Raw genomic sequence first — 12,966 nt, 5'->3', positions numbered from 1 at the left:
GGTAGTATTTTATAGTATTTAATGCAGCTTTACGTTTTTCCTTCGATCAAACAACATACAGTGTGTTTTTAGGCGGTTTCTACCTCTCTACAAGGAAATTGCGCTTAATGAGCTTGTGCAAACTACATGCGTGACCATATCACTGCTTCATGCATCGTAAAAGCAACCTTCTGAACTACAGCGTTCTTTATAGGCAATGCACCTAGTCGTTCCCAGCCCCGGGATAGGCAACGGTCCAAGGGAGCACATTTTTTGCAAGACTTCAATTTGTCCCGAGGACGAACAAAATCTTATGAAACGGTGATTTGACACTCCTTTCAATTCCTTTGACATAATGTACATGGTGCAAACTTCTTCTTCTGGGCATATGACTTCCTTTCCTTTTCCGTCACAGTCCTCTACGCTATCATCACTGAGGCATGACAGGCATCGCGTGACAGCTTGCCCTATGGAAAGAGGAAAATAAGCAAATTTTGAGATGTAAAGGAAGGATAGTTGGAAGTAAGGAAGAAAGGGAGGAGGGAAGGAAAGTTGGAAGGAGGGAAGAAAAGTTAGAAGGAGGGAGGGAAAGTTGGAATGAAGGAAGAAAGGAAGGAGTGAAGGAAAGTTGGAAGGAGGGAAGGATAGTTGGGAGGAAGGAAGAAAGGAAGGAGGGAAGGAAAATTGGAAGGAGGGAAGGAAAGTTAGAAGGAGGGAAGGAGAGTTGGGAGGAAGGAAGAAAGGAAGGAGGGAATCAAAGTTGGATCGAAGGAAGAAAGGAAGAACGGAAGGAAAGTTGGATCGTTTCCCAAAATTTTTCGGTTCTTTTCCTCTTTGGTTCAAGTATCACTCCTTCAGACCATTTACCGATCAAATTTGCGACTTACTGGCGTGCCCTCTTTCAAACTTTGATGCAAAATTGGCAATTTATGATAAGGGCGAAACGGCTACAAGTTATTGGGGTTATACTTGCAAACCAAACGGAACAAACCTAACCGGAACTTCTACCGTATAATTTCTAAAGATACCTACAGAAAAAAGAGCAGTAATGCAATAACGGATTTTGGTTACTTATATTTCCATCAAATCCGTAAAATCCGACTTTTCCGACCCTCAAGTAAAGAAGTTTGAAGCCTGGGAACTTGCAGTATGATTTCACAGCAAGGGGATCGGAATATATTAAGCCAGGAGGAGTTTATTTGAGATGGCGGAAAAGACGGATTTTCCGGATTTCACGGAAATGTGAATATTAAACACCGTTATTATATTACTTCATTTTATTTCTGTAAGTATCTTATATAATATTATTATTATAATAGTATATAAGATACTTACAGGAATAAAGGGAAGTAATATAGTGAAATCCGGAAAATCCGTCTTTTCCGCCATCTCAAATGAACTCCTCATGGCTTAATGTATTCCCCTCGCTGTTAAATCATACTGTAAGTTTCAAGACTTCAAACTTCTTTACTTGGGGGTCGGAAAATTCGGATTTTCCGTACTCTTAAATTTCTCTGACTGACTGAAATAGCTTCAAATAACTCAGAGATGTTTGTACAACAAATTGAAAGTATGAAACGTCTTGTTTTGAGTGCTCATTTCGTTAAATCAGTTCAGTCTTTAAAGACTCTAACAAACAGTTTTACACTTTTTGAAAGCAGTTGTTTACGTGTTGAAATTATGATAATCTGTTATTTTTTATGTTCGACGTGAATTAGCCTGAATGACTAGAAAACTCTCCAGAGAACGCAATAAAGTAATGTGGAAAGACAAATCTATTGTTGAAGCAGAAAAGGCTCCCTTGATTACAGTAGTGTTGTTAGTGATTTGCATTTGACCTTAGTTTCATCATCAATGGCAAATTAAGATTGATGAGCGGCGTGAAACGCCTTCATATCTAGTTGAAGTAACAAGCTCTTTTCATCCTAGAGGTGCAGAAAGGGCCCCAAAAACAAGTCCAGGGCTTTTGGGATAATTACGCTACTGTTATCGGTTCCTCGTTAACACATTTCATTTGAAAGATTATACACCGGATGAAAAGGAAAAAGTATTGTCAGGGTAAAGAAGCCGCATGGTTTCAGTAACACTTGAACTGTTTACGTTGATCTCGAGTTGAAAGGCAAATGACAACGGTGTCAACTTTTCATGCATAGTAGCGGTCACAAGGTCATCAGTGAGACACCTTAACGTTCCACATATTACATATATGGTAAGGTATGTGCCAGCTCTGTCAGATTTAGTCACAAGTTTCCATCAATGATATTTAAGCAGGAGACTTGTAGCTTTTTTACAACCAGCGATCGACAGAGGAAAGCAAAGAAGCCATGTCAACAGCTTAACAGCGAAACGGTCAAGAGCGCTGCAGTCTGTTAATTGGCTCCCGTAATCAGTGGGAGATGCAGTGTTGTAAGTGCAAAATGCATTTGTAACGTGAAAGAAAAGGCTTTGCCAAAGGCTTGGAACTCGATTTGCCAGCAACGTGATATTTGTGGTAGAGCGATTTCAGGTTTGTAATTGTTCAAAGGCTGAAATGACAGAATGAGATTGTATAACACATGTTCAATTCTTGACGCACATTATCCTACTTTCTTTCAGATATATCAAGCGTAGCGTTCTTCTTCAGTGCAATTTGCACTCAAGAAAAAAAAAAAGGAAGTATCCAGGAAGGTGAAGATGAAAGTGATAACAGTAACGAAGAATTCGAATCAAGCCAAGTACCTAGTTCCACTTCACAGCAGTGGCTCGATGGAAATTTGGCTTCTGTCAACAAAGCCCTTTGCCCGGCGATTTCCTATTGGGTCGCGCTAACGACGCCAAACGGTGCTCCCGCAAGTCCCATTTCCGTGCACAAAGCGTTATTGAATTGTGGAGTGGACGTTATTGTGGATCAGGTAAAGCATCTTGTTTAGAATGCACACTGTTTATTTATGAGTGTACACGTTTTCGAGAAACGAAAACAACACCTATTAATAGTCAATTAAATAAGTTTACAGTCTTAAGGAAAACAAACTACATGGCAAAAAAATAAAGTGCTGGCTGTCTGGAATAACCATGGGTGCTAGAGGAGTCAGACAGCCGGTTAAAATCTTGCAAATTTTCAACACAGTTTTTAAAACGCTCTACTTTATGCCTTTTAGATTCAATTCCAAGACGGAAAGGAATGTCCTGCCATGAAAGAGCTTCATAAAGTTTTAAAAGACCACAAAAACCAACGTATGCAGGACCTCGTTCTATCATCGTATCGGCATTGCTACAAACAAGAAGCCGTGAAAGTTACTGGCAATGATATCGACTTAATCAGTTCGCAAGAATTGGAAGAGTGTGGCAAAGAGAATGTAGTGCGAGTTACCATCATCAGCAAGAAGTTTCAATCATCTTTGGCCAGCGCGATAGAACGCCTTATCGAGGCAAAGTTACAAATTGACAAGTTCGGATTCACATCCCCGAACATCGCAGCGCGACAACTCAGCCCCATGGTGCAAAACGACGAGAAGAGGTTCTCAGATAAGTTGACGGCATTTCCACTGCAATGGAAAAGTTCAATTATGCCACTTACAGGAGAAAGGTCTACAAAAAGGAAAGCAGGGCCTAGACTCATTCGAGAAATGAGAAAAGTGGTGGAGCTATTAGCCGACCCCTACTGCGAATTGTTTAGACCACTGGCAATTGACTACGACCTAATCGAAGTCAACCAAGGTGTCTGTTGGTCGCTAAAAGAAAGGTCCTTCGTGAATGATGCCATCCAAGAAGATAAAATTGGAGAAGTATCTCCCAGAGCGTTTTCTCCCTTTGACTCGACGTAAGAACCAGATCCAAAATACTTTCGCCAGATCCTAGAAAACAGCCTAAGTCCAGAAGAACAGTCAAACTTCTGCGTAGATTTCTTGAAGGTGCTTAGCTACAACAAGAAGAAGCACAAATATAAAGTGCCTTGTTTAGTCGGAGACGCAAACAGCGGTTAAGCAAGTCTCTTTTTTCCAATCCTGGGCCTTGTGCACCACGGAAACGTTGCCACGGTGACTAAACAACGAGCATTCAACAAGTCTATGATCTCTGAGTTCACCGAAGTGATATTCATAGACGAAGCTACAGAATCTATACTTGACATCGACGACTGGAAAACGTTGACGCAAGGAGGTTACTCGGCACACGACGTCAAATACCAGGCGACAAAATCATTTATCAACAGATGCGCAATGATCATCATAAGCCAGCAGAAGCTCGACTTCGGTCCCTCCGACCAGCCTGCAATGGACAGACGATTGTCCAAGTACGAATTCCGTAGCCTGCCAAACCCACAAAAGAGTGCAGCCTCGTGGCCCCATGGACTGTGTACTCTGGGCCACCGAAAAGGCTAAGACACGTAGAAATGATGGTGAAGGAGACCCAATTGAAACAGACGAAGAGCAATCTTTCCTGGAAGAAGGGATCTTGCAAGAAAAGGAAAAGGACGAACTACGCGCTTTGTGTTTAGACCAGGGAGCGGACGACACAAGCAATCAATCTGTTAGAGAAGACGAAACCCCACAAGACGCCGCGCCAGACACTGAAAGTGAGTCAGATTTGTGCAGCCAATCAGGCGACATCGTAGATATCTTGGAAAACCAGCTTGGAACGTTGAAGCCAGAGAGTCTTCAACATAGGATAATAACCCACATGCTGGAAACGGAGCAGGCAAAGCAACAAAGACGAGTCCTGTTTGAGCAGGAGCGTTACGCTCAGCGAAAAGCCTGGTTAAAGGACAAAGGCGTGTCTAGCCAGAACGCAGAGCTTCTTCCCGAGGAATCTGATGAACCAACGCCCTCGCCGATCGTGAGAGATCTCGAGAGGTTTACACGCGCCCGAACGGAAGCCGAACAAGACACGCGTCGCCAATCTGCCCGGAAAGCCTTCGAGGGTGCGTGGCTGAAGGAGATGGAAAAAGAGTTGCGGGACTGTTTAAGGCGCTTGCACTCTACCCAACATCCCGCGACAAGAAATTCATTGGAGGCATACCGGGAAGTATGGGAAGATAAGCCGAGAAACCACCACAAAAACCTTGGCACGCTTGGCTCTAAAGAGGCCTTAGAGGAGCGGAGGCGCACGTGCGTCTCCCTTGGTCTATTAGACAGGGGACACCAGCATTTGGTGAAATGCGTCTTTGAGGCCTTGCCAACCAAAGAAGAAGTTGGATCTTTGCCTACAGGCTCACAACAGAAGACAGGAGGGACACGGCCTGGGACAGCGTCAGAAAGTGAGAACGAAAGAAGCTTGTTCATTACGCCGCTGCCCAGGGATGCTCCACTGACCTCGCCGTCGCGTGCAAGTTCAAACGTCTACGACCTGGCGGTTTCAGAAGAGTTAATGCGTAACAGCACTGGTAGTACGCGAAAGAGGTCAAAGCGTCGTGCTCACAGTCAAGTGAGTGAGAAGAGGCCGCAAAAAAACACTGCAGAATTACTTCAGTCATAAATAGAAATGACACTTAATAACGGAACGAATATCATTGTACCAAGTTTAGGCGCAGAAAGAGTTTAAGTTGAAGTTACGATTGACTCATCTAATTGTTTAATGATTATATGTACATGCAGTTGAAAGAGGAACAGAGTTTGACGTTAAGACTGACTACTTTTGTACACGTTTGTAGTGTTATTAAACTAGCGGCATTTTGAGTCCAGCCCTTTTCTAGAGAGAATCTGCTGTTCTTCCCTCTTGAAATTTGAAATCGGGATCTCTAAGAATGGCCGTCCATTGTCCATATCCGTGCCTGTTAATTCCTTGCTTGAGAAAATCGTCTTCGTCTGCCGTGAATTTCATCACCCGATGAAGTTTCCTCTGATTTCGCAGGTTCTCAGTGGGAATGACAACCTTCCTGGGGGGAGACAGGCTTGCCTTTTCCATAGTTTAAACCGACAGTGTCGAGCTAGAAGTTGAACCGCCAAACCTCGCCTGTACATCTTCGTCCATCTCTGAACCCTTGCTTCCTTAAAGCTTTTGTAGACACTCGCGAGCCTTCACAGCAGCTTCGCGCGATCTCCGCTTTTGATAGTGAACTTTGGCAACAGCAGAACTGTGCTTCTGGTCTTCCGACAAAATCCTTTGCTCCTCACTGGTGAGTTGATTGAGGCTTTCCGTCTCAACAATTTGGCAATAACGCGTAGGATGAATGTACTTTCCAATAGTATCAAAACCAGTTTGCTCATAATTTCGCCCAATTTACCGTGTTGGCCGCCATTTCTCTTGACGAGAACGAAATCACACTCGGGTTTGAGCAGCGGTCTGACGTACAAGATGTAGCCATTGAGAACTTGCATGTTTGCATCAGTCAGAATCAAAGAATCAAATCCACACTTTCCAGCAGTCTTGAACGTTTTCTGATCAATGAATCCACCCTTTTCCTTAGCTGTAGCAATCGTGTCCACCGTCAAATATTGATAAGTCATGGGACGCGGCCCCTTCACTTTGATGAACAGATACATGGCAACGAATTTCGTGGCAAATGTCACGTCTTAAGGATTAACTTGAGCTGGACTCGATTTGCAAATCTTCGGGGTATTTTCGTAACGCGGCAGATGAAATTTCACCACCTCCAACAACTCCATTGTTGCCCAGTGGCCTCTTGCTTCCAGTGTTTCAATGTCAAAACCTTGCGTCCACTGCAATCTCGTCATTTCTGCAACCGTCTTTCGCGCTCTTTTGAGGTACAACTCTGTTGAAGAGAACTTTCGAAGAATTGCCTCCGGCGCGCCATGAAGTTTTCTGAAGTCGATTATTTCAGAAATGGCATCTATGTAGCCTAAACGCAAACCATGTCCAAGCTTGCATTCGTCTCGTAAGTAGTCGATAAACTTGAACAAGAAATTGGGAGAACACAAACTAAAGTCCACCACGTCAAAGGTCAACTCTTCCTCGTCTTCAAAACAAAATCTAAGAAACTTAAAGCATCTTGTCACTATTTGTTGAGCTGCGCGATCTTTCTTGCAACCGCCACCACTCCAGTCAACCATCTCGTGAATACTTTGCCAATGTCACACGACAATTAAAATGAGGGAAGTAACTTTCCGGCATGTGTTTGTGGTCTCACTTGTTTGATCTTGAATTGGAATTGGAACATTTCTTGCTACCTTTAGCGATTCTGTGATTTCTTTCGAATTGGGCCTCTCATCGAAATAAAATAATCAACTGTGTTTCGTATTAACATGTTTTCTGCACCCTCTTTGACTTTGAAATCCATCATGGTCACACTCTTGTATTGGGTAGTGATACAAGCTGTCGGTTTCATCCTTTTCCAGGTGAAGCCGTTTTGGTTTGGGTGATGCTCCATCGATATCCGATGGACTTTGCACTACTTGCTCACTTTGCCTTTTGAAGAGCATTTGGTCAACACGATCTCCTTTAAATCTGAACCATAACCAAGGAGTCGATGACAAATAAAGGAACTGCATACATGTTTGTATTTGCCAAGGCATGCCCTTACTTGCCCGCCCTCATTACTATTGTGCACAATTCATGACAGTGAGATGCAACCAAACTTGCCCAAGCAGGTCTAGGTGCGCCCTATTGTTTGCCTAATTCACAAAGAGCACCTTAATTTGGGAACAAAATCAGAATGCGTTAAAAAAAAAATGATCCGAAATCTGTTCCCAAGTGACCAATTTGGGGACAATACGTTCCATTTACAGATAGGAACTCGGAACAAAACAGTCCTAAATGTCCAATTGTTTAACAAACTGTTCCATTTACAGATAGGAACTCCGAACAAAACAGTCCTAAAATTTGGTAATAAATGGCCAATTTGGGAACAAACTGTTCCATTTACAGATGGGAATTCGGAACAAAGCGATCTTTAAAATATCAATTTGGGAACGACATGTTCCATTGGCATATGAGAATTCGGAACAAAACAGTCCTAATTTACCAATTTGGAAACAATATGTTCCATCAACAGATAGAAACTCGGAACAAAACAGTCCTAAATGACCAATTTGGGAACAATGTGTTCCATTAACAGATAGGAACTCGGAACAAAACAGTCCTAATTTATCAATTTCGGAACAATGTGTTCCATGCACAGATAGGAACTTGGAACAAAACAGTCTTAATTCATCAATTTGAGTCCAATATGTACCATTTACAGTTTGGAACTCGAAACGAAATATTCCTCTTTTACACTAGAGTGAACGTTTTGTTCCTACCTTGTAAAAAATCTGGTCCTCTTATGGTCAATAGGAACACAAAAACGAGGGACAGTCGATGCTTGAGGAACGTTCCTTTTGGAATATAGGAACAGCCAACGGAGCTTAAAATCAGCGAATAAACGAGGCAAAGACTTAAAAAATACTCGAAAAAGCGTAGGTAAGGCGCTTAGGTGAAATGAAAACAATATTTAAAATCTGGTGAAGTTTGTTTCACTCAAACGCAGCAAATCGCGCAATGATAAATTTTTGGGAAATGTATAGGATCAAAGGAAGACAGGAAGGAGGGAAGGAAAGTTGAAAGAAAGGAAGGAAGGAAGGAAAGAGGGAAGAAAAGTTGGTAGGAAGGAAGGAAGGAAGGAAGGGGGGAAGAAAAGTTGGAAGGAAGGAAGGAAGGAAGGAAGGAAAGAGGGAAGAAAAGTTGGAAGGAAGGAAGAAAGGAAGGAGGGAAGGAAAAATGGAAAGAAGGAAGGAAGAAAGGAAGGAGGGAAAGTTGGAAGGAAGGAAGGAGAGAAGGAAGGAAGGAGAGAAGGAAAGTTGGAAGGAAAGGAGGAGTCGTTATCGTTATCCTTGATTCTCAAATTAAATCAGACATTTATCGCTTTTCCTCTGTAATTCAGGGATTATTTTATCAGTGTGCACGATTTGAATTGACACAAGTTACATGCGAAATAACGTCTTTAGTCAGCTTCGTTCACATGAAGTAACTTTTGGGAGGCGAGGTTGCCTCATGGTCAGAGCGCTCGCCTCTGGATCGATCGAGCGGTCCCAGTTCGAGTCCTGCCCGGGGTCATTGTGTTGTGTTCTTGGGCAAGACACTTTACTTCGGGCTTTTGTGCCTCTCTCTCCAACCAGGTGTATACATTGGTACCGGCGAATTTAATGCTGGGTGTAGCATCTATCAACAGGAAGACGAAAAACGCTTAGTCGCTTCATGCTACTGAAACCGGAAATAAGCGCCGGCCTGATGGGCCACTTGGTTCGCATGCAGACTTAACCGTTACCTTTACCTTCACTTTTGGGTCTGGGGACAAGCTTGTTTCATTTGCCCTTATATAGGATCTAGAATAGAGGTGAGATACTGGAGATTCCTTACCAAGACCAGCAAAACCAAGAAGAAGGACCACGAAAACTGTAAATCTCATTGTGTTGGATCTGAAATGATATAAAAATTGAGATTGTGATTTAAGGACAAGAAATTGTCTAATTTTGTTAGGCTAGTTTCGCAAAACTTACAACAAAAACCGCAAGTTACGTACATCACCCGCGAGAGGAGCCGGTTAGACTGTAATTCAAGGCTAAAGAACACTTCCCCCTAAAGAATACTGAAGAGCCAATTTTTTTTTTACAAAATGACGAAATAAAATGCAGGAAAGGGGATAAAAGGACACCTTCAACCAGTGTTATTTGGCTGAGTATGTGCGCAGTTTGTACTAAAGGGTTGCACGCCGTCATGTAAAGCCAAACCAAATTTCAGGTATTACACCGGGGATAAGTGTAAAAATCTGGTTACAACCAGTCACACTCTAAGGTTTGGTTTGAAAGGAGAGACCACTTAGTGCTCACCTGGTTGATTCGCCTTGGCTGCTAGAACGTTAACGTTTATTTGGCATGGGTAGTGACGATTTCCCGAATTCCCAAAAGATAGAAATAAAAAATCATGCATCCTATGCCCAAATTATGCCCGCATCCCGGGTAGCAGTCAAATCCCAAATCCCGTCACGTTAATTAGCCTTCTCGCGATTCCCGCACCGTATTTTGGTCAAATCCCGATCCCGGGACCTCTACTGTGTAGATAACTCTATTAACCTACATCCTCTCTGCGTAGAACATACAAAATAAACTCTGTTTGGTGATGTGATCATGACAGAAACTGATGGTTTGAATGAAATAAGCTCGCCTTTGAAGAGGCTTAAATTTTGACTACCGACACAAAGGCATTCTCCCAAGCTGAGAAATTAAAACAACCATTGTTTTATATAGGGAGCAGAAAATAGCCTAAATAAATGCACGTCAAGCCGAGATTTGGAACCGGGTATGCAAGCCAATTGCGACAGCTGGTTGCTCGCAAGTGGCTCTGACGGGAAATATTCTCGACTAAAGTAAAATATCTTTCAAAAGTGAGAACGCTGATTGAACATCAAATATTACCACAAAGGGATCAGTTTTTTTATCAAAATCTGTTTTCTTCGATGAATTCAAAGAAAAAAAGGATTTCCTTCACGGGGTCCTACATAGGTTTTAGTTTCACTTTACTATTTTACTTATTTTCGAGTACAGGTGGTAAACAATTTTAAATCTGTAAACGTCCTGTTTACAGCTAAAAGCCGTTTTCTACAGACCAAACATAGCTAATCCTCCTGTCGTTTTGTCGTTGATTTAGCGCATTTCCTCAGTTGCACATTTGTAGCTTTTTACTCGTTTATAAACAGAAAAATAGGACGAGTCTTGAACTTTAGAATCGACCTATTCTGCGAGTGTTAAATTTTCTGCCAAATGTAAAATTAAAGCGGGTAAACGATGGCTTGCAGTCTGCGTGCTGGGTCGATCAGCAAGTTAATTGTCAACAGCTCCTCATGCTGTTTCATGCGTCAGCAGTCCTTGTTGAATCCATAAGGTCCATTAAGCCTCACTAATATTGCCGCCAAATTTTTAAGAACAACCACTAGCCTGTGGTTTTAAAGGAAGCAAATAAAATCTTCAAAGAAACCGAACAATCATTTTATCCTAAATCAATCACTTAACTCCGTGGATACCGCTCCAAACACAGCTCAATTCTAATCATTTAGTCAAAGAAAAGTTCTATTCTCAGTCCAAAAATAGAATCCCTGCAGCAATTTCTATTTTCTTTGAATGGAAATTAATTGGAAGATAAAGGCTTTAATTACTTATAAGGCCAATGTTAAGGGGTTTATATCCAGTTGATTTACTGAATAATAAATGCTGCGTGTGTGAAAGAATATGGATAGGAACTAAAATTCGCTTTGACTCAGGTTTCAGCGTTTAAAAAGTTCTTGAAATAATTCAGTAAATTCTTGTGCTTTGTTTTCCAGTAGTTTACAAGCATCTAAACCATTCGATCCTATATTGCTTTTAATTAAGCATTGAATGTCAGGAACTACCCGATGAATAATGTTTGAAAGATTAAGATCACACTGACAACGAAACATGTTTCAGCCTAAACTTAATTATTGTTTCATCAACTCTGCACCCTAAATGTTTTTGAAAAAAAAAACCTCATCGCCAAATAACGTACTACTTGCTCCTTAACTCGTGTTGAAGTTTATCGAGAGATAATCTTCTACTTTTTCGTTTTAAAAAGTCTTACTTTCAAAATGGAAAATTGCCCACGTTTTCTACATATTTTAATGAAAAACGGCATTGTTCTTGGAAGGAAATTGATTAATATGAAACATCTAAGACATCCGTTGAAATCGTTAACCAAGATAACAACACAAAATATCTTGATCAATCTTAGTCAGCATCTTCTAGGTTCGAAAGAAATAATATAAAATACTTTGGTAGCTCGAAAAAAGCAAATATTACCTTATAATCTAATTTCACCTAAGGAATCGGAATTTTTAACTCTCTTTGTACAGAAGCTAGGATATATTTGCACTTAAGACTCGGGGGTTTTCTGGTTCGATTCATTTTATATAAGTTAAATCTCTGTTAAGAGTTAACATCAAATACCTAACAGAAGCAGAGGGTTTCTGTTATACTGAGAACTTGTTCAGTCTTTCTCGCATTTTGACACCGTGATGACAACTGAAATTAATAGCCTTTCGTTTATCAAACTCCTATCTGAAGTCCACTAATAAAAAAGACAAACAGTGACCTACGTGTTGACAAATATAAACACCTTTTAAATTTTCAATGTTTAAAATGGATTTCGCCAATAACAGGCGATATATCATGCGTTACGATCACTGACCATATGTTATTTAACACTAAGATTCCAAAATTACTTCCAAATGCCAGTCCTTGCCATTGCATTTGAATGGAAAATCAGTCTTTTAATTTAACCATTATAAACATAATATTTCAACCTTCCTTGGGGTGAATTTGCGATATTAGCTTGTCAGATATAATCGTAGAGTTAAAAGACTGTTGTGCTCTGGGTTATTTTGAATTATGAAACGCGCATTTTCTTGATTGATAAATATCGTGGGAACCTACTCAGCATGTCCCAGGTGCTTTGGTTGACCAGATATTGTATAAAACACAGCAGAAAAAGAACGCCAATGGCAGTATTTGCTTTTAAAAAACAACTCTCTGATAAATCGGAGATCCTGAACTTCCAAACTTTGGGATAAAAATTACTTGATTCGGTTTGTGAAAAGCTCTGAACAGTGCCCTTTTTTCCTTTTTTTGGAGCTGAATTAGGTGTTAATTTTGTATTTTGTGGGTGACTCATGGAGGCGAAACGACTGATTAATAGTCAACGAGTAGAAACGCCCTTAAGTTCAAACATCAAGCTTTGAGGTCCAGTTTGTTCAAATCAAAATGTTCAGAAAATCTCAAGGCTAAAAGTTATAGCGGAAAATGAGCTGTGTTCACAAAATAGAAATATGATCAATCATTTCTATTGTTACACGCAAGAAAATATATATTTAAAACAGCCACGGAAAACTAGGTTGAAAAATACGCCGGAGAAACAAGAAAAAATATATATTTATAGATATAAAGAAGAAGTTTTTTTGTGTCGAAAATTTCGCATACCTGGATACGATATCGTCGTATATACCAGCGAAACGATGCGGAAACTTTACTTCTGGTCTTGATCCCGTTTGGACTTTAAGAATTTTCAGCG

The 12,966-nt window shown here is 41.0% G+C and overlaps 1 protein-coding gene and 1 pseudogene across 1 annotated transcript; one reads left to right on the top strand and one right to left on the bottom strand.

The window, feature by feature from the left end:
* Positions 1-12,966, bottom strand: LOC110066716 (uncharacterized). The gene is made up of 3 exons (XM_020773959.2): positions 12,876-12,966; positions 9,250-9,308; positions 1-446 (listed from the first exon to the last, which is right to left on the bottom strand). The coding sequence occupies exons 2-3, from the start codon at positions 9,296-9,298 to the stop codon at positions 148-150; spliced, it is 348 nt and encodes a 115-aa protein (XP_020629618.1). The 5' UTR covers positions 9,299-9,308; positions 12,876-12,966; the 3' UTR covers positions 1-147.
* LOC149111852 (uncharacterized) lies at positions 2,556-5,430 on the top strand (annotated as a pseudogene).

The sequence above is a fragment of the Orbicella faveolata genome, unplaced genomic scaffold (genome assembly GCF_042242905.1).
Source record: "Orbicella faveolata isolate gen_17 unplaced genomic scaffold, um_ofav_v1 contig_2, whole genome shotgun sequence".
Lineage (NCBI taxonomy): Eukaryota > Metazoa > Cnidaria > Anthozoa > Scleractinia > Merulinidae > Orbicella > Orbicella faveolata.
Note: the sequence above shows the minus strand (reverse complement) of the source record. Positions and strands in the feature narration are given on the sequence as shown.

What these genes read in the sequence shown, in the direction of transcription:
- LOC110066716 (XM_020773959.2), bottom strand. Translation starts at nt 9,298, where the DNA reads ATGAGATTTACAGTTTTCGTGGTCCTTCTTCTTGGTTTTGCTGGTCTT. An exon ending in TCTTGGTTTTGCTGGTCTTG is followed by an intron (nt 447 to 9,249) that starts GTAAGGAATCTC and finishes CTCTTTCCATAG; the next exon opens with GGCAAGCTGTCACGCGATGC.